At 44.2% G+C, this 21,552-nt stretch overlaps 1 protein-coding gene across 1 annotated transcript; it reads right to left on the bottom strand.

The window, feature by feature from the left end:
• Positions 1-1,680: 1,680 nt before the first annotated feature.
• Positions 1,681-18,728, bottom strand: TYRP1 (tyrosinase related protein 1). The gene is made up of 7 exons (XM_078677424.1): positions 18,345-18,728; positions 16,752-17,074; positions 16,339-16,543; positions 14,760-14,927; positions 5,988-6,167; positions 2,521-2,667; positions 1,681-1,962 (listed from the first exon to the last, which is right to left on the bottom strand). Exons 1-7 carry the CDS (start codon positions 18,712-18,714, stop codon positions 1,763-1,765), a joined length of 1,593 nt encoding a protein of 530 aa, XP_078533550.1. The 5' UTR covers positions 18,715-18,728; the 3' UTR covers positions 1,681-1,762.
• Between the last annotated feature and the right edge of the window lie 2,824 nt (positions 18,729-21,552).

The following is a 21,552-nucleotide window of genomic DNA, read 5'->3' as shown; positions in this document are numbered from 1 at the left end:
TTACGCGGTCCATGTTTCTGGGAGCTGGGATGTTTGCTTTCCTATCACGACAATCATGGTACTGCAAAGATTGTGACGCTGGGAACCATTCCTTGGAGAAGGAATCTGGTTGCAGTGCCCAATAAGATTTGAAACTGAGGCAGAGTCACTAGGTCCAGGCCACTTAACCAAAGGAGTTCTAGATGGGCTACATTTCTTTTTGGGTTGGGTGGCCACAACTTTGTTTATATGGATTTACCAGGGCTGTCCAGGATCCCCTGGAACTTCTCAGCTGTATAAGTATTTATTAACAGTTTACCTACCTCTCTAGACAGCCCGCATTCTGAAACCTACACATATATAAATAAATATAACTCCAGAAACCTAACTAGGAGAAAACTAAATCCAACCAGGCGAACACAAGAGGAGTCATTAAAAGTGTGTGGTTACAGACATGCACCACATATGCCACAAATTCCTTTGCTTTGGCCCTTGAAAGAAAGGCTGTAGTATCAGCATGCGGAGTCGAAACCGTTTATGGCTGAGTGTAGGGTAAGTGGCAGTTACTCACTTATAGCCTCATGTGTTTAAGGCCTAACACAAAGAAAAAAAACTATGGGAAGAGTCACCGAGAGCTTTTTTGCCAAAGAATCCTGTTCTATGTCAACCCCGCAGATAGACTCCATTGCTGCTTGGGTTCCATTACCTAGAAAGTGGAACGTATTCAAAACAATTTTTATTAAACACGAGTTAGCTCCCACATAAAATAGACATTCCAGGCACTTTACCTAGATCAGGCCATCAGTCATTCCCAGACAAAAAAAAAAAAATAAGTAAGTCTTTCATACTGACTGTAGCCTAAAGAAATGCTAACGTTTAAGGCAGTCCATTTGTGTTTCTCCCACCAAGTAGCCACCAGCACTGGATATTTAAAATGAAACGTCACCAATTAAGGAATCGAGTTAACGGGCAGTGCGACACTCCCACGATAAAGGAGCTCAGAGCCCACTCAAAGGTTCTGTCGCCATCGTGCAGGAAGTGAGTTTCATTGAACCTAGGACCTAGTGCACCGAGAAACACTAATGCACTGAAAGTGATCAGACTATGGAGTCGGAAACTAGTATGGCCACAGACTGGCAACCCCTTCTGGCTTGCGTTAGTTTCAACTTAAGGATACTGGTGGCCTCAGGCAAGACATTTTAGGGGTCCGTTTCTGTACTCTTTTTTACTAATGTCCTACTAATTCACAAACGTATGATGCCAAACAATACAGGCGCGAAACAGGGTCACAGAAACAGTTGTAACGTCTTGCCTGAGCCCCCAAATATACTTAAGGGCACTGAGTCGACCTGAAGTCCGAAGTACAGGTAGGAAGGAAGGTTTAGATAAAAGCAAAATGCACTTTCCCAGGGAGTCCCTGGGAAGGTGGGGTCTCCTGGGCCATTACACACTTTGCTCAGGCGTTATAAAGGCTGTTGTGGTGGAGGGCAGATTTTAATATCACATGCTGTACCGGCGAGAAGCATGTGACAGGACTTGATAAGCAACAACACTTGTTTTTAACTAGCAACACATGACAACCATCTCCAGAGGTGCCAAATCAGGATTTAAGCAACAGTCAAGCACATGTGACCTCCCTAATTAACCCCCCTTATCTAGGGAAAGTCACAAGGTGCATTAATAAGCAAAATGCAAGACTACTTTAAACATCCGTTCTTTATTCTGAAAGGAGTTTTTTTTTTTTTTTTTTTTTTTTAAATAGGGAAGTCCAGTGGAAGTCCATTCAAACAGCAGACTGGCTCGCATTCCTTTCGTAGTCTTCGTCCGAGTACCGGGGATACTGCTCACTAAGAAGAGGCTGGTGAAGGTCGTCCTTTCTCCTCCGGTGCACAGCGCAAGAGGCGGCAGCAAAGATGACAGCCACCAGAACAAGAGCCGCTACCACTGCGATCGTGATGATTTCCGTGATGTTCAGAGCCCGGCCTGTAGAAATGGAACATCGGTTATCTGCTGTGGCAAGACTACAGAAACGAAGTTATGCAAAATGTGCACGCTTTGTTACATGCAATTTTAAGTAATCTACAAAATGCAATTTGCGCTTGAAAGGTGTCAAATTGACTCAAGCATGCAAAAACAAATAACAAAAAAAAACAAAAACAAAAAAGCCTCATAGCCCCTTTTCGTTCGTTTGTGTGGTTCGGTTTGTTAATGCTGTCCAGATGCGATAATTTTGCAGTAAATGGTGGTGCAATTTTGCTTAACAAGCATAGAAGGAAATTCCCAAAATTACGCTTGCATAATCTTGAGCCCAAGAAATAAGCACCCACATCATTAAAGTTCTCAAAATGAATTTTGTTTTGCCCACACTCAGAATTGTAGGGTTTTAAAAAGGTTGGAAACAATTCAAACTATCAACATTCTCAAACAAGGGACCGATTGGAAGTCAGCAATGTTTGGCATCCAGTCAAATTGAAATGAAATAACTGAAATTAGCAATATTTTACAAACGCTCCTTGATCAAATTGAATTGAAATAGCTTACTTGGCCATTCGACTTCGTATGCATATCCCAAGTTCTCGGGTGCAGTAAGAAACATCTCATCGTTGGAAACAGGAGGCCAGAAGGGAACCATGTTATACTGTCTGTTATGCCCAATGGGGGCATTCTCAATTGGATAAACAGATATATCTGCAGAGCAAATAGTTTACAAAATATTAGCCAAGTAACCATCACAAGTTTCTAATGTACAACATACATTGGTGCCAGGCGCGCAACACCCATTGGGCTCACGGGGCTTCAGACCCCCCCCCCCCCCCGTGTGTGTGTGTCAGCCCGGGCTGACACGTATTCGTGGGCTCGGGAGCATCTAATTGCAGCCTCACCCGAGTACTTAACAGGTCTTTAAAAGACCATTAATTGTAAATGAGGCTTTTGTTGTGTTCACCCATTCTTACAGCCACTCTGTCTGTGGTTGGAAGAATTAGCCCCCCCCCCCCGAAATTTGGCTCTAGTTGCCCGCCTGAATGGAGCCCACTTCAACATTCCCTGACTTTTCAGATGGCTGAAAATCTAGAAGCAGTATTGAGGCACTGCAGTTTAAACTACCTTCACCGCACCCCCCCCCTGCCTCCTGACCCCCCCACCCGCCATATCTGCTAAGGGTACATCCTGTACTTTGGTTCAAATCCTAGGTCTACACATAGCTTGGTGTCAAACTGTACGCACCCACAAACGGTCCTTCTAAAGATTTAGATCCAGTTAGTCCTGTACCCAACATCCCTATATTCTTCCTGCACTCAGGGACTCGAGTAAGGCTTCATAGTGGGCTGTGAGCAGTAGTTTGTTGCATTGGAGTATGTAACCTCAGACGTAATTTAGACAAATCTTAGGACTTATTACACAGTACCTATGAGGAAAGCAGTGGAAGCTGCTCTAATTTTGGGGTGGTGCGGCAACGTGAACACTGGGGTGGGGAGGAATAAAAAACATGTACCTGCCCCCGCTGCCTCCGTGCTCCTCTCCAGATGTTGGTCGGACTGCACAAGCTCCCAGGGGGGCAATCATGACGCTACTGTAATGCTGGAAATACTATTTACCAGCATGAGAATAGCGTATTGATTGATCTGAGCAGGCTGACTTGAAGCTCACTCAGACACAGGCCTGTGATTTTTCTCCAACCAGGTGTGCAACCCAGCTGGGTTGGGGAACAATTGTTCAGGTTTGTTTGGCTGGCCTAAAATGACCGGCCAAACTGACATGCACCTCACAAGCGCCGAACACTCCTCCCTGCTGTGAATGGACGCTCATCAGGAAGGCCCTGCCTCAACCTCAGCTGGCAGTAAGAAAAATAAAATGGTTTTATCATTTTAGTTTTCAGTGGGGTGACGTTCCTCAGCCATAACAAAGAAGCCAGCCCTGGAAGAAGTAATTCTTAGATCTGATCTCAGATGACCATCATTACTCAAAACAAGGGAAGGTGCTTATGTTTTAGGTTCACAAGTCTTAATACTGCTTTCTGGCTCACAAGCAAATGTCAGCAAACGAGCTAGAGGGAACAGGGCACTTAGTCAGCTGAAGGCTTCAGGAGGGTTTTGAGTGATCAGAAGGGTGGAGGTTGAAGTCCGATAGGGTAGCACAACTAAGAAACCAATTCTTTTGGTGGCAATTGTTGCATGGAATTGCAACAGTACGATTAATAAGTCTGCATTTCCAAAGAAATCATTTGTTTGAACTGGTCAAAGCAAGCGTTAAATTGGCATCCTGGGTAAAGTATAGAATAAGCAGGCATTGCCCAGCTTAAAGGGGCAGTTGCTGTGTGGGATGCAGCCATACGCAAACATCATGACCCAATGAGAGACTGAGGGAACAGAGACTGGCAGGCAACACTCAGACTCTGCCACTAGCATGGTGTGGGGGAACTACAGAGGATCACTGGTACAATTTCCAAATACAAGTGGGCTACAATTGTTTTAATCTTTCTGACCGACGTCAGTCTGGGACTTCAGCAGTAGGCCTATTGGTCTGCATACTTGGAAAGGAACCCAGGGAAGGGTTGGTTCTGGGATTCAACACTATACTCTGGTAGGCGGTCAATAGGACCACCCAGTACTGCACCATGATTTGAAATGCAAGGTTAAATTGAGAAGCTATATAAATGCAGTAGCATGGTGCCTTACAGCTAGTCTACACTCTGCTCGGGGTCTGGCACCTCATTGTACTGTGCCCCTCCTTCCATAATCTCACTGCTATACACTTCCAAACTCAGTGAACACAGTTGGTTTAAAGCCAATTACTGCATAGTCCTCATGTACAGGAAGAAACCTCTGGTGCCTATAAAGTGCCAGCATGAGTATATCGTGAGGTGGGTGCTATTGGATCTAAAATGCCTAGTCTTCAGCAACAGAACATACCGCTCATTCCTAATCCACCTCTTCAAGTCTTCCTCCACTTGGGGTCACAAGACTAGGATCACTAAAGTTGGGTACCCCACTAGGTCTGTTTCAGGGTGGTCTAATTGCTAGTCAAGAACTTGTGCACGCCCAACATCTCTACCCATGACATGCTGGCATGGATTTAGCGTCAAGACCCATACCCTTGTAGAATGAAGGGAAGTCCAAAAGGCCTACTAATGTGTATTGTAAACCTACCTTAATCCCTTTTTGAGGAACAGCCAGTGTCTCTATTTTACTTAACATTCAAATTCATGCTGCCCCGATCATTGCAATAAATTCACCAGACCAAGCTATGTGCTATCCTTCACCTTACACAAGATAGGTTATTCTTGTACCCTCCTTAGTACAGCATCCCGCTTTGGATACTAGGGTACAATCTCATTGGTGGTGGAGTATTTTGCCATAGGGGTCAGTCTTTGGCACCTTTTTCAGGACCACCGTTGTGAATGAGAGGCATTTCCTTATCGATCACTGCAATCCTGAAGACTGCAGTCAGTGTCCATTTTCAAACTTGAACATTCTACCTTGCGGTGCCTGGGATGGTTGGCTCAATGGTTAACCACTCAAATGTCCACATTCTAATAAGGTTTAGAGCAGCATTACTCAGCTTGTTAAACACATGGAGGGCTACCTTTAGACTGGTTACTTGCTTGACATTTCCAGGCATCATGCGATGCCTCCCATTCCTCACTCTTACATTGGCACAGTTAGTCAAATCAAAATACAGTAAGAACCCCCATCCCCCCACCTCTATCCGGGCTGCAGGTTATTACATTTTTCAGTAACGTTGCAGGTCAACTGACAAAGGAAGGCCTAGCAGAAAATCCAGTCAACACCGAGACAGTGTCAATCTGGTATTACAATAGACCACCAGAAGAGAACAAACATCCCCTTAGATGATTTCACCATCTACATCTTAGTGACGTACGTATTATATTGAACTGCATAACAAGCATAGATTGAGAGGTCATTGATAAAGAAAATTGAAAAAAATAGTTGCCCATTTGAAAAAAAAAAACCCCAAGTCAAACCGCTACAAAATATATCGACTCTTACCAACGTTGTGTCTCCTCAGCCATTCATCAAACACTGCATCAGTAAACGTGTGTAGAAGAATAAATATGGGATCATTAGGTGACAGGTGGGTTTGTCCTCCAGTTCCATTCAGAAACAGGTGAGCCAAGTTGTGGAGACTTCGGACAATAGGATCATACTTTCCGGAAGGATCATTGTAACCTGAAAGAAGAAGTCTTAAATTCAATATTAACTAGCAGGCACCAAAAGGTTGAACTGGGTAAAATCGGTTGTGTAATAGGCCAATGCACGATTTAGGTTCTCAATAACAAGTGTAGCCTTCGAAAAAAACAAAAAAACTGTACAGCTTAAATGTAACAAGGGTACATTTAAAAACTGCCTGCCAAATTAGAATGTATTCCTTGGTAGTAGACATCAGCCTTGTCCCCACTAGGGCTCTTGAAACCATTGCAAGAACGGTTTCATTGTGGGGATAGTTTATGGGGAAATGTGGCTTCCGTCCACCAGGTTAGCGTGGCAGACCTGTTACTTAAGTTCTCTGAAGAGGACTTTTCTCACTGCTAGTGCAGGTTAACGAGGAGCAGAGTCATCAAGCCACTAGTACATACTGATAGACAATCTTCAGGAAACACTGCCATAAGACGGCAGGAGCAGATGTTGCACTAGGCACTACTTCATTAGCTCAGCAGACAATGGAACCAATTACCCGCCTCCCTCCAGTTGCAACAAATCTACTCCCCAGCTGCCCTCAGTTCAAAAAGTAATATTTTTTAGCACAAACAGTTGACAAATGGTAAGTGAAAAAAAAATAGTTTAGATACTCCAAAGAGGAGCACAATAGATGTTGCCTGTACTTTCATCGCAAAGCCTTGCATCTAGGAGTCAAAACTTTAACATTTCAGCGTCCACATCTAATTACAGATGGGGCCTGCATGCCACCTTATGACAGTTGCTCCTTCAAACTTGGTCTGTGGCTATTGGGAAGGGTCTCGCAACCAGAGGGCACGCAAACTACGATACAATCAATACACACATGAAATCCACTGGTCAATTCGTGCAGCTTTTAATGGACAGTGGCTGCTCTAAAGATGCCCAACAAAAACGTATGCACCTCAACCTTTCCGGACCATCAAGACTAAAGACTATTGTTAATCATGTTTAGTAATCTCTTTCCCATTCTCCTTTTGAGCTTAAACCTGTGACCCAAAAGCTGCTCATGTGAAAGTGGAGAAACTAGTCTAGTTTGAAACGTACTCTTCAGACTCAAATGGGAACTACCCACATACAAGTTAAGTCATTATCCCACCCCCACCCCACAACTTGTGCCACTATCCACTGAAGAATAAGGAGTTGTAAACCTTCACTGCGCTTGAAACGTTATGGTCTTTTGAGTTTTGTTTTTTAAAATGTAAGATGGTTCACTATTAACCCCTTCTGTGCTGCCGTTGGCCGACCGGAGCACTACCTCGCGGGTGCTGCCGTCGGCCGATGGAGCCTTGCCCACTCTTCAGAACTCCTGCACCGCGGCAGAATAACCGCTGCGGTTAAGGCGTTAATATGGTCTTGTCTTTACATCCATATATAGGTTATTTTCAGCCCCAAATTACGAAGGCCAAAAGCAATTTCCCTTATCCCCCACCCCAAATTCAAATAAAGGTCCAAAGTCCTATGGAAAGCTACAGTACATTTCTCTAATCATACATTACACCCATCATTATCACAAGCACTTCATATTGGCAGTGAAAAGATACTTACTAAAGAGCCCCCACTGAGGCACCCACAAGGCCCTGCACCACGTAGCTTGGGGCAGAATCCTAAGATTAAGCATGAAATAGTGGTAGGTGAGGATTCTTGTGCCTCCAAGAATGTCTTCCTTGCATTCCTGTGGGGCTGCTCACACCACAGATCCTATACAAGTTTAGTGTATCAAACTAAGAATAAGTTAATCTCTGAAGTGTCACATTTCACGATTTCATATTCAGGTGGGAAGGGTATATAACAGACTTATCACCTCCCAGCCCCTCGCATTTTGTATATTTACACCTCAATATGTACATTCCGCAATCTTACTCCACATGCGCAGTCTGCATAAAGGTTTGCCTTTGCACAGGATTCGGATTTTTTCTTGGTCGAAGCCTACCAGAGTTTGCAATAACATTGGGACATGCAGAACCCAGACCTAGGAATCCACTCCACCCATTTGCCATTGAATGTTTCGTCACTCACATTTGCATCCTTCCTATTGGCTGAGTATTTGTTTTTCCTTACCCAGGTGGACTTGTCCCATCCCCCTTGGAGCATAGCTTGTTTAGCAGCTGACTCCTATGCTTCCAGCAGGGATTGCTTTCCATGTATTATTTTTGTTTCCTGAATCACTCCATGAGTTAATGCGTTGTTTAGCTGTCTCCCTTGTGCTTTTCTTTCCCTCACCCAGCGGTTTCCTCTACAGTTTTCTTCTGTCACACCCGATGCCCCCTGCACTCCACGTTGTGGTCTTTCACAACAGTCCAGGTCTCATGCCCCCCCTTCCAGGATGGCTTGATCCTCCACCCGCTCCTCACCTGTTTGTGTCCCACACTCCATACTCCCATTGCTGGTGTGCAGATTTCCCCCCCCCCCCCCCCCAAGAAGCCCACCAACCCTTCCCCTTGTGGTCCCTATTGCTTTAGTGTACACCCACCCTACTGTTACTGAATCCTGCTTAATCCTCCCTCCATTAGGTTCCTCACCCATTTCACCTCTGTTCAGTGTTCCCGCCCACCCTTCCATTGCCTTTGTTGCTCCTCTTATTGCCACTTCTCTCCACCCTCTTTGATCTTGTTTTCTGTGCCCACCCAATTCCCTGCCCGCCACTTCCGTGCTTTATTTTTAGCCATGCTGCATAGCAGCCAAGCTGGAGTACAGCTGGACTATAAATCATTACCAAAGCCAATAGCACTAATAGACAAAGGTCTACTGGCCTTGCCAACGCTTGCTTTGTAAAGCAATTTGGAGAAATAGAATGAACAAATCGGTCTCAAATGCGAAACAGATTGGGTTTGCTAATGCTGGTTTGCTTTAGGCAGGAGAGGTGGAACCGTGCTGGTTTACTTGGTTTCATTCATCAATTAATGTCAAGGTCTCCTGTGGTTATGCAATGATTACCCTTAGCAGTAATCAGTCTTACAAAATTTAGTTCGGTCTGAAGGAAAGCTGAATGGTCATGCCAGTACTCAAACACTTGACCCCACTAACAAGCGGTTGCAAAGTAATAGTTCTTGCATTTACAAAACTCTTGTAAATGCGACACCTATTGCATTGCAAGTGCTGGTTTGTGAAAGTACCCATGCGGTGCTTTCACTTTAGGGTCAGATGAGCCCTTTTCCTTAGAGGAGTAGTGTCCAAAGAAAGGGGCGTGGCCACGATTAAAATGCAAGCACAGTATGAGGTGCTTTTACAAAAAGCAGCATTTGTCTCAACTTGACAAAAATGCTTTTTTTGTAAAAGCACCCCATACCGCCGTTACATTTTATTGGATGCAGCGCCCCTTTCCTTATACGCGGCTCATCTAAGGAACGGGTCACGACCGCCATTAAAGTGAAAGTGCAGCAACAGTGCTCGGAGGCTATATATAAAGCCTACCGAGTAACCCATGTAACAGGGGTGTCCTCATGGGAGGTTAAACAAGCATTAGCATAGCCAATAGGTCTCGCCTTTCAGACCTTATAAGTGCTTAGCCATGCAGCAGTTGATGTTGCACCAAGGATATGGTGCTGCATAACTAAATACCTATAAGGTACCAAAAGCGAGACCTATTGGCTATGCAAATACGGATTTTTATAGCTTAAAGGCAGCCACATTTAGGGGTCAGAATGTTTTTTTCCATATGCCTGCATTTAAAAAAAATTCTATTAAACCAGAGAAGGCCAGAACTATTAGTGTTGCCAATGCTTGTTGATAAATGCTATGTAGCTAACTTGCAATCAATTCGGTGTTGTAACTTGTTACAAATACTGCTCGTTTTTCAATGAAAGGGCTTCATAATTAAAAAAAAATGTGTTTGGTTGGAGTTAAAAAAAAAAAACTAAAAGAAAGACAAAAGTTACAACTGACACCAAGACAAACAGGGGGAAACTAAAATCCTGACAAGGCAGTTAGGAAAATGCTCTACAGTGAATCCCACTGAACCAATTACAGCACAAACGGAACAACCTAGAGACCTCAAAGCCACTAGAAAAAACTAGGATATATAAAGGAGACAAGAGGTTGTTGCAGCACAAGGAGGAGTAAATAATAATGAGCATCGAGAAGGAGACTTCCTTCCAATCCATACCAAAACAGGGGGCTTGGCACAGATATACAATTTAAGTGTAAGAAGTTTTATCCATGGATGCATCATAGTAGGTTCTTGAAATTCTTATTGTTTGAAATCACCCCTCAGAAAACAGAAAAATCGCATATCAAAAGGGTTGTTTCACCGGAGAATCTGTGGTATACAGAACTTTAATGTATCAACTGCATCGCTGATATTTCTGCGAGGCATTGAAGATGCACTTGGGAATTTTGGTAGACCAAGGTTGTGTGGTAGCCAAGGGAGTTCAACCATCAAATAGGATAATATGAAAAAGTAAATAAATAAAATGACAGTCTACAGCAGTCACAACTCAATCATATAATCTTCCCAAACTATCACAGGGCAATACAAAAATGTAAAGCTTATGTAGAGGCATAAATCAGGGTGTGCCATCTCATTGTCATATGAAGTTTGCTTAGTGCTTATGCTGCCCAAAGACTGCTTCAATTTACAGAGGGTCACTTTAACAAAGGGGGACAGACTAATGCAAGGGTATGGTGGGAAGGTTAAGCCTAAACATGGGCACATGGTTCATTCAGGGTGGGTAGGGTACAGATAGTTCAAGAAGAATCTGTGGAAGGTGCCTTTAATAGTCTGTTGAGAGCCGTGTTAGGTTCTGTGAAGGGGTACTGTAGAGGTTTCCTAGAGGGAAGGTGATGTTTAGTGAAGGTGAGGGTATGTTGGAAGTTGTTCCTGTTGGAGGACAAGATTAGGTGTGGAAGAAACTAGTTTTTTTCTATGAGTAACAACTATGACTTATGAAAATTATAAAAATTAAACTAAATATCTTGGAAGAATTACGTGCCTGAAAATATACACTAAGTATGCCCTGGCGTTGTAAAATTCTTTGAGATACCTGTTCAGTGAACACGTTTAGTGCAGGGCATGCGGAAGTGGCAAACATCCAGTTGCAAAGTTTCTGCAGGACATTTTTTGCCCATGGTCAAAAATTACACACAAAAAAAAACTGGGAGACAAAACAAAAACTAAGCAAAATAAAATCTATTTGCACAAGATTTCATTCACATAAAAAAAATTGTCTGGACCTATCCACAAGTAGCTTATGTTATGTTAACTACCATTACACACTTACAATGAACTGATTTGTCAAGTGACTGAAATGTCCAGTGCACATCTTCAGGGATTTCCAAATCGTGAGCGGGAGATATCGGTGCACTCCTTCCGATATGCAATCTGTGTTATATATACACAAAAAGTTGCACTTGCATATCTTTGTGGTCCCTGTATCTGTATAAGTGTTCATAAAGCGGCTCTAATATTTGCAAACATTAATTTGCCAAGTATCTCTGAAATGCTGTAGAGTTTACATGAATGGAGGCTCCTTGGTGTGTGGCAGGGTTTATGTGGTGGTAGTTAGTCAGACACCACTACACAACCACAACGTCAAACGTTATGCAGCGAGTAGGGAGTGTTTATCACACACTGGTCAAGAGAAGTAGTCTTTTCACACTGGTCCACTAATGCCCGAGGATGTGGTTTGATATTAAGTCTCAGTGCTTTCCCCTTAGGATGTGGGTTGATAGTAAGTCTATCATAACATTACAGCAGGAAGTGAGCTGGATCTGAGAAGCTGGATGTAGAGGACGGCACTGGGTGGGGTAACAGAAGCAAGATGGCCACTGACATTAAAGGCTGCTGCTCAGGTCCCAGTGGCTCACCCGCCCTCTGAATACAACTTGCAGGGTGGATCTCCGGGTCAAGGTTTTGTATGGGATAAGTCACTATTAGCAGTGGGCGAGCCAATGAAAGCTCGAGCCAGACACTTGGCTCTGGATCAGCTAGAGGTCCTCTTGGACCCCCCCCCCCCAGCCCTAAACAAGCAGAGTTTGTGGCTTCTGCCTACCACCCACGGTGTAATGTGCTGCACCAAGAATAAAAGCTAAACGTGTATTTCCAATTTATAACAGGAAAGCGCTCCCAAGTTCCTGTTAAAACTATCATTTGTAATAAATACCCCTCAATGCTTTTTTTCTAAGTTTTGAAGCGATTTTATCATTTTGGAATGGTTTATCAACTACCTAATTAAATTTCACAAACCATGAAATCAACAACTTCTCAAAGTGCGTGTGTAAACAGTTTAAACCAACGAGAAACTTTCCTAGGCAGTAAATACCATGGGCATTACATTAATTTATTTTTGACATGTGGGGATAACCCATAACTCATGGTAAATACGTTCTATGAGATGTATATGCAGCAGTATGTATGTTTTGAATTTTGGTTTCTCCATGTTGCATTTTTTAGATAAATTTCAATAAAAAAGAATTTGTACGTTTTAAATAGCTGTTGATTTGATATATTGCACTGAGCGTGGTTTATCCCCCACATCTTGTCAAAAATAAATTAATGAAATGCCCATGGTATTTACTGCCTAGGAAAGTTTCTCGTTGGTTTATTGCCCTGTTCTAGGAGCATTAGAATTATACAGGGTGTCCTAGTTTTTCCCATTAAACGTCATAGTTTTGCAGGGCATTTGGTGCATTATTTCCAAGGCAAACATTTTCAGGGCTCGCCTCGTGCACAGGCTCTTAAAGCAGAGCCAGGCTTCGTTCAGCTCTGGCTCAGTTCTGTTAATTTTTTGGTTCGCCCACCTCCAGTCGCTATTCCCTCTCAGCATCATCACTGGCTGGGGCTAATAATGGTAACTCAAACAGCAACACCTTTACTTCCAACAAAGACTGGCATGGTGTAGTTTATTTCAGGTAGTACTTAGTCATTTAGCTATGGTACAGCCTCACCATGTCTTCTTCCTGTCCGGAGAGACACGTCCAATTCCCACCCTTCGCACACTTCACGGGTACTGGTCCCTCGCTTCAGGCACTTCGCATCAAAGTCACGTTCTGCACCATCTGTGGGCCCCATTCATGCCCACCGCCTTCCTGCCGCCTCTCAGGCACTTTATTATTTCCTGTAATGCTCATCCCATTGAAAACACAAACAGCTGTAAGGTCTCCCGCAACACTCCCCCGGATGCAGAGCTCAGTGACAGGCAGAGACATGTGAAGGCTGACCACTCAACAGCCCAGCCACCCACACAGGTCCCCGGCAGGGAGCCCTGTGATCTGGGTCCCTTGAAGGGCAACATGTGTTGAGCGCCCAAAAGTGAGTAACGTGCCTCTCTCCTCATTAAGCACAATCAAAACTTAAATACAGCAACAGGGGCGGAAAAAATGAAACCATTTCCCTGGGGACAGGACCTGGAACATTAAAGGCAATGGCGTAATGACTAGCTTAACAAAATAAGAGTGCGCGCCTTGCTCGCGCTGAAAGTAAAAAAAAAAAAAAATGTTTTAAAGTTTGAGGGGAGAGGTGACCTGCGCCGGTTTCCCTTGTGGGAGTGAGCTTTGAAGCCATCTGTTAATTACAAACAGATTGTTTCAAAGCTCGCTCCCGCAAGAGAATCACCAAACGTGCACGCATTGCCATTGAACGCAATGCAATGCGTGCACTTTTTTTCGGCCCAAAAGTGAATTGATTACTAAAGGTCTCCTCCTTTCAGCACATGCGCACTGCATAGGCGAGACCTAAAATTGACAAGGTGGTGCTAAGGAGGTACTACTAAGCCTATAGACAAATAAAAAGCCACAGTTTTCAAAGGACAGTGACACAAGCCAACAAAAAATATGGGTGGAACGTCAAGTGCATTACTGAGTATAGCATGCCTAGCTGCGACACTAGCACATACCACGACATCTGTTCAATTGTCCATCGAAAATAAACCAATGTTCGAAATAAACCAGCTCATTTACGGCATCCTTATTAATATGCATCACCTACATTCCTTTTTATGCAGCATTATAACCTGTGGATTGATAGGAGGTTGAATGCAACGTTTGGCAGGTTGAGTTCAACAACATGACTTAGTTGTCAATGTATCAATTATTGACACAGTTTTTGGTAATAATCAAAGCGGCTGCCACACACAAAGCCCTTCCTTTATGCATGGCCAACTAAAATCAGGTGTCAGGCCCACACGGTAGGCATTCTAGCTTTGACAAATAGGCGTGAAGGGGATAAATGTGACACGGACAATTTTATTTTATGTTTATTGCAAACCTATGCAATTGCCAAAGTTTAAAAAAAGTTTGCAAAATGAAAAATATGGAACAGAATAAAATGTAAAAAGTTACAACAAAATGTAGAGATCAGAAAACCAGCACGGACTTATGTCCAGTTCCTTTCAGACGGTTTTGCACATGTTTTAGAGCAAATAATGCAGTCACAGTGGAGTGCTGGTTGCTGAAGCAGGCAAAACTAAATTACTAAAGACACATTAACAGAATAATAAGAGCTGACCTAAAGTCCCTCAAAATATATATTTATTTTGAGTTTTATGGAGAAAAGGCTAGTGGTGACGCTAAAGCAGACAAAAAACCTGTAAAATTCTACAGGACGACCATGCAAGACTATTGAGATTTTAGAAAGGAGCAACGATTTACCTTCAACTGTATTACGAAAGCTTTCAGAAGAGTTTGAGTAGAAAGGTGGGGTGTCAAATAAACCCACTTCAAGGCAGAGCGCAACATCCTGTGGTTCAGGAAGGCGCTGCACCATTGGTCTAGCTACATTTCCAGCAGGATTCCTTCGAATTGGACCACCCTCCGTACCTGCAAACAAACAGGAACTCGATTAAAACAAAGAAAATTCAAACCTACGGAACAGGGAAAGAAACATCTTGCCTGCCAGGATTTGCAATTTAGTAGGACAGTCAAGCGCATGTCATCATCATAGTCACCCCAGTTACAATGTAAAATGATTGGCACCCCTGTAGAATGTGACGAGGGTCCCCGAATCGCCCATCTTATAGACATGCATTAGCCTTGGGCTGAATGGGGCACCCTAAATGTTCGGGAGGGGGGGACTGTGCTGCAGGGGTCTGTTACGCCCCTTTGCAAGTGGGCATTTATGTTATTCTAGAGCCCAAACAATATCAATGTATCAAAAGTGACATTTATATACAGTCAAAAAGAAACAGTGGCGATACTTGGAAAATGGGGGAATGGGGTAGTATGGTGTGAATTATTCGCAACAGTTGTGGGAATAATATTGTCTACCGCACATCTTACAGACCTACATTTAATGATAAACTGACAAATATACATGTTTAGATCATGTTCTGGAATAGAGTGCAGACATATATAGTAGTTGGTTACAATATCCTAGAGAAAATGGGGCTATACTATTTACTGTTTCGTAAAAAGGAGTAATGTATATGGCACTTGCAGGCGGGAGAGCTTTGTGGCAATACGAGGTGGGGCTATGACTAGGAAGACTGCAAAGAGTACACGGTGCAAAAATGTAAAACCCTAATAAATGGAGCAACACATTTCTTGGCTGGTGGGGGACACGAACAGTATTATAGTAGTGCAGAAGGTCTAAGCAGTGGGGTATTCCTGTTTTAGCGGTTTGAAGTAGGATGTGGACATAACTTTTGAATGCTCAATACCTACATTACCCAGCTATTCCTTGGTTTATAGCACAGGAACAATTATTCAGGACCCACACTGGCTTAGAGCGAGCATCACACCTGCTAAATTGAACTATGAATTACAATTCAAAAGCCAAAGCTACAAGTAAGAGGACAATTCTGAAATCTAATATGATGCGGTTGAATGCTACAGCTGAAAGCATGCTAAAGAAATACAAACACCAGAGGCCTTAGTATGGACAGGCACAAACACATTGACAGTTATACCAACTCCTCTGGTTGTATCGATGGAACAATCAAACTTTGGCATTTCAGAAGCCTAAAGTGCAGCAAACAGACAGCACAAATATACAAGGCCAGTATTTGGGACAACTTCGAGTCGGGCACAGTAAAAAATAAAATGTACTACATAAATAAAATTGCAATAGACAACAGTTGCAAATTTAAACAGCAGAAGCACTACTTACAAATATAGCTTATTAAACGGAGCGAAACAAATGTAAAATAGGCATGAAAAATTAGGATGCATTTTACCCAACCATGGGCAGGTTGTTACCTACGACCAATACCCATTCTCACAACGCACTTACTGTTACAAATTGTTCCCAACGTGTCATAGTCTTCAACACTTTCACAGAGAATTTGCCACTGTGAAAATACGGAGTTGGAACTTAGGAGAGTAGAGTCGAAGTTGCTCCGAGCTCCCATGAAGTCATCTGTGCAGATGTCGCACTCACTGCCACCGATCGCAAAGTTCCAATATGGAAGAGCGAAGGTGGGGTCTTGAAGCATCTCCTGTGGGATAGTGTACAGAAGCAAAAGACATGTTAGCATAGTTTAAAAAAAAAATAGTCTTGGAAGATTGAGTGGCTCCTATGAGCAACAAATTCAGAATGCCATTACATGAGATACGCCATGAAACATTTTATGAGCAGAACGTAAACAAAAAATACGTGGGAATCCCCCAAGCGTTGTAAACTACCCAAAATTGAGAATACTCTACCTGCATATCTCTTTCCAGCTGAAGCAGATGAAACCTGTGCCAGGTGAGAAATGCGGGGCCTTCGTGAGAGAAATCTACTCCCCCAAAACTCTCCTGCCCTGTGCCCAGAAAGGTCTTCATCACCGAGTAGTAGTGGGTCCACACGAAGTAGTTGTAAATGGTAACATTCTCGAACAAAGTGCTGTTGCCATCTGGAGAAAAGACCTCTGCGTACCTCCGCGAGGAGATGACGAAGTGCGGGTGTGTGGTTCTTTTGGCCAGATCCAGGGCACTGATAAAGCGGCGCCTTTCCTGAGCACTTAGCTCCCGAATATTTCGCCTCACTACAAAGAAAGTAAATATTTTAGACACGTTTGTGAAGGCATTTATGCAAATTTACTTAGGTAAATATTAGCTGTCACTCCAAAAATATAAATTGCGTAACTAATGAATGTAGACTAACGTCAAATTAACAGAACATACAAAGTCTTCCATGGAGTGATATAAAGTAAGAGTTGTGTGGTAAGCCAATGGCCTACAAGTCGAGTACCCCATGCCTGCAGGCACAACTTGTGTATTAACACAAGCAAAATCCAGCAATAAACGTCAGTCTGGAGCAATTTACACTTGTAAGTAAATAAGTGCCCAATGGGTAACTATGGTAACAGTACACCAGAACACGTGGACACCATCTGAAAAATAAGCATTGGCAAAGCCAAATCATAGGCCAATAATAAGCGTCCAATTCCATTTGTCTGGTAACTAAACCAAAAGCCATCCAGATTGTCAAAGTGCAAGCACACTAACGAGGGGCCATCTGTTTAATGTATATTAAAAAAAAACAAATCTATTGGAAGATGTCCACCCAATGCTATTGAGTTTATCAACACATTTAGAAAAGCACTGACAAAGCCAATATTAGTATTCCTGGAGAAGGAGGAAAGATGGGTGGCGGCTGCAGGAGTACAAGAGAAGTAGGCTAGTGTCTAGTGGGAACAGAGCTGCTGTTAAGCACAGAGGGCGAGGCATAAAATAAGATAATGCTTCTTGCACTAGAAGGCCAAGACTCCATAGGAGGCAAAAGGACAAAGTCCATACAATGAAGAGGACCAGTGGCATGCCTGCCCGTTTCTATATGTGACAAGGATTGTCACAAGCCGCAAGTGGAGTGGGAGCACACCAAATTCCCAGGTTTTTAAATGGCCAACCTCAAAGTCTACTCGAAGTGTGAGGTACAGTATTAGTCTCCAATATTTGACAAGTTTTACTGCTATGAGCACATTCTATAAGGTTTACAAAGCACTAGAACCAGAAAGTAATTTAGAAACTGAAGTCAAAGAGACAGTCGTGCAATGGCAACCACCAGAAAGACTCCGGGAAGAAATGGGAGCCAAGGGTCACCGAAGCACTCAAGTTTTACATGCGGGTAACTCAGCCAGTCTTTTGGGAGTTCTGGAGGCTGCAGTCTCAGTTACGCAATTACAAATTCACTGCTATCAGAAACACCTTGATTGGACGATCGACTCCCGTGAAACTGGGGAACCTGGGACGCTTGTCGACATTTATTCAAGTGAGCCAGTCCTGCCCTGCGAACCTGGCTTCGGTGGCACTTACCTGCCAGCACCCTTTCGTTGCAGCTGCGCCCCGTCCACCCCGGCTTGCAGGAGCCGCAGTCATACCCCGAGAAGTTGCCAACACACACACAGGAGCTGTTGAAGAAGCGGCTGGGCCAGAGCTCGCGGTCATCGATGCCATCGTGCTGGTACTGGGGTCCGTGCGGCCGGGCGTCCACCTGCAGCGGAGCGCAGCGCCCCCGGCCGACTGAGGCCCCACAGCTGTCCGTCGGGTCCGGGGTCAAGGACGGGAAGAGGCTCGGGCAGCATCGACCGCTCCGGAGAGCTTCCGGGGTCACGCACTGGCGAGGGAACTGGGCCCATCCAACGGGAAGCAGCAGCAGGACCGCTACGACTGGAAGCCCGGCCATCACAAAGTGCCAAGAGTCTGGAGTCAGCACTACACAGGTAGAGAAGATGGAAACAGTAAGTGTTCATGGGTTAGCCTTACCATAGCTGCTACCTGATCACTTAACAGAAATGTCAACATACCTAGCTTTTAATCAATACCAATTTGGAGTCTCAATGTTTGATATTCTCTACCTTTGACCCCCCCCCCCCCCGACATGAGCCTCAAGATGGACATTACCACCAACAACCCACGGAGCATTTGCCATCAAAATACCAACCAGAACTAGGCAACCCCATTGGATCGGTACAACCGTGCACAGAACCAGATATTATGAGGCCGCGCGCAGCGCGTTCACCCAAAGTCCTAACCTTAATGAAGAAAGCTAGCTCGCGCGCTCACCTTCGCTACCTCACACCCCGCTTCTCTTAGGGCTTCTAAAGCAATGAGCGCTATGGGCCTGCCATAACCCCTACACTCGAGCAGTGACGAGCACAGGCCGGCGCCTCTTAATCCCTTTATACCCTGCGGTCAGATCTCCAGGGGAGGCAGCGCATGACCTGCTCACGCCGATCCTTGTGATTTCACGGTCTAGTGGGGGTCAGCCCCTCCCACCCCACACAAGTGCAGCCATCGGCAGCTGACTCCGAGAGACAGCCACTCGCTCACATTCTCACGAAAATAGAAGAAAAACTCGAGCACACAAGCCAACATTGTTCTTAAACCATCACATGGTTATTACACGGCTGCATAGCAGTTAAGCGGAAGCTCAAATGCATTATGCGAACAAAATCGCAAAACAAACTATACTTATTTGAATCAACTGATGCACCACTCCACCTTGGAAATAAGGTCGACCGCAAGCGTCTGCTCCGAGACCACCAGTATTCCAGTCGCTATGACGCACTACAAGCATGCGGCGCTTCTCTTACTGGGGCTTTAAGAACCTGAGGGAGGGGCTTTTTGAGTGGAGTTGCAGTGCTATCAGGCACACCTGACCCGCATGAGTACGTTTGATTGCGCCCTCATAAAAATCGCCTTGTTGTTTGTTTCCCCTTCACGATTCTTTAGCATTCCACACCCACTTCCAAATTCACCACACACCGCCAACCACTTCAGTTTTCTTTCCATTCAGGGATATCTAGTGATATTTAGCCCATTGTAAAATTGGAGACCACAAGTCCCAGAATGCATATAGACCTGATTGGATGAGCTACTCGCACATGAACCTGAAACAGCCGCGAACTCTGTGATATTGCAAGACACACAGCGGCTAGGCAGAAAGTGGTTTAGGGAGCCATAGCCGCTAATGCAAACACGTTAAAAAGCCCCTTTTATTCATAGAACAGAAATGTCAAAAGATCTGTGAAGAATCCAAAACACTCAGGGGCAGATTTACAAGCCCCTTGCGCCAATTTTGCGTCACTTTTTACATGGGAAAAGTGATGCAAAAGTGGCGCAAAGGGCTTGTAAATCTGCTCCTCAATTTCCGGAATTACTGTCCATTTTAGAGATGCACAAACCATCTCTCCTGATAGCCTAAGCAGTCCTCAAGCATTCTAGCATGAAGGTGTTTTTAAATCATTCAAATGTATTTACTGTTCTCGATAACAAAAACAACCCTAAACAGCCACAGCGTCTTTCGCGACCCTGTCACTTCGTCAGATCTTAAAGGACAGACTAGTTCCCACTCATCTTTACAAAACATTTCACGTTCTTTGTCATCTCATGATACTGGAATCTCAGTTCTTGAAAGAAATCAATTCAATTCACAATTATGTTTTCCAGTACTTCTCTCCCTATGTACGGGAATCCAGCTTCTAAGCACCAGCAATCTCCTAGGGTCTGGCTATGAGCCGCACAGTCAAACAAGCCCCTTTACTCTTGTTGGGTGTCAAAGACAGCTGTGATTGTGGTGTTGTGGGCACTTTACACCCCTGGGATCCAAGCCACTGAACCTGCTTCACAAATGACATCTACACACCTGCAAGGAGCCCTTCTCTTGTTGTACAGATGTCTTTAGCATCTGGGGCCCTTTGCATCTGAGCTCACCTTGAATTCCTGCAGGTTTCCCCTCTCCATTCACAGTCATTTCCTAGATCTTTTCTAACAGCAAGAGCAAAACTGTTACAGGTGGGTTTTAATATACACAAAAGAGGCACAAAACAGTTCTTGGGCGCATTGCTCCCTAGTGTCTTTCTGTCATTTGTGACACACACATCCAGTTTGGGGACTTAACTGCAATGTTAAGGTAGAAGCCACAAGCCCCGTAGTTTAAAGTGCTATTGTCTAGGAAAGCCAGGACGGTTTTAAGGTGTCATACATAAGGTGGCTACATGCCAGCTGAGGTGTGCGCTATTTCTCAGTATTTGATCTGATGGGCATATGGCTGTTAAATGGCCCTATGCACATATGGCACCTTCAGCCAGACATGGCATTCTACCCAACTGCGCTCAGGGCCGGCTAGGCCTTTTATTGCACCTGGCAGTTCCACAGTGGGCTGGAGCCAGTGGAGGTTGGCTTTGAAAGCCCTGGGCACTCCTGTTGCCTCTGTCACTTTTCCCAGCTCCCTGAGGTTAACTGCAGCAGACATGGAGGAGCTTCAGGGCTTTAAGAGAGAGACTGGGGGGGGAATTTGGAAAGTAAGGAGAAAACAATCAGAGAGGGACAAGAGGAAAAGAAAAGAGAGAAAGGATGGAAGAATGGAAAGAGAGAGATTGTACTAGAAGACAAAAAGGGAGAAGGACTAATTTCAGCATTTTTGCTAGGGGTGCTGATGGTTCTCAAGTTCAGCGCTTTGCATTGTGACATAATTATGGCATTTTAATTATATTTTTTATCATTATATTCTACAATATGG

Source organism: Lissotriton helveticus, chromosome 2_1 (genome assembly GCF_964261635.1).
Source record: "Lissotriton helveticus chromosome 2_1, aLisHel1.1, whole genome shotgun sequence".
Lineage (NCBI taxonomy): Eukaryota > Metazoa > Chordata > Amphibia > Caudata > Salamandridae > Lissotriton > Lissotriton helveticus.
Note: the sequence above shows the minus strand (reverse complement) of the source record. Positions and strands in the feature narration are given on the sequence as shown.

Bases quoted from the DNA above. Each gene is read 5' to 3' on its own strand.
- TYRP1 (XM_078677424.1), bottom strand. From the start codon at position 18,714: ATGGCCGGGCTTCCAGTCGTAGCGGTCCTGCTGCTGCTTCCCGTTGGA. The intron at 17,075-18,344 runs GTAAGTGCCACC...CTTTCTTTGTAG, and splicing joins CAACGAAAGGGTGCTGGCAG to TGAGGCGAAATATTCGGGAG. The intron at 2,668-5,987 runs GTAAGAGTCGAT...TTTGCTCTGCAG, and splicing joins GCTGAGGAGACACAACGTTG to ATATATCTGTTTATCCAATT.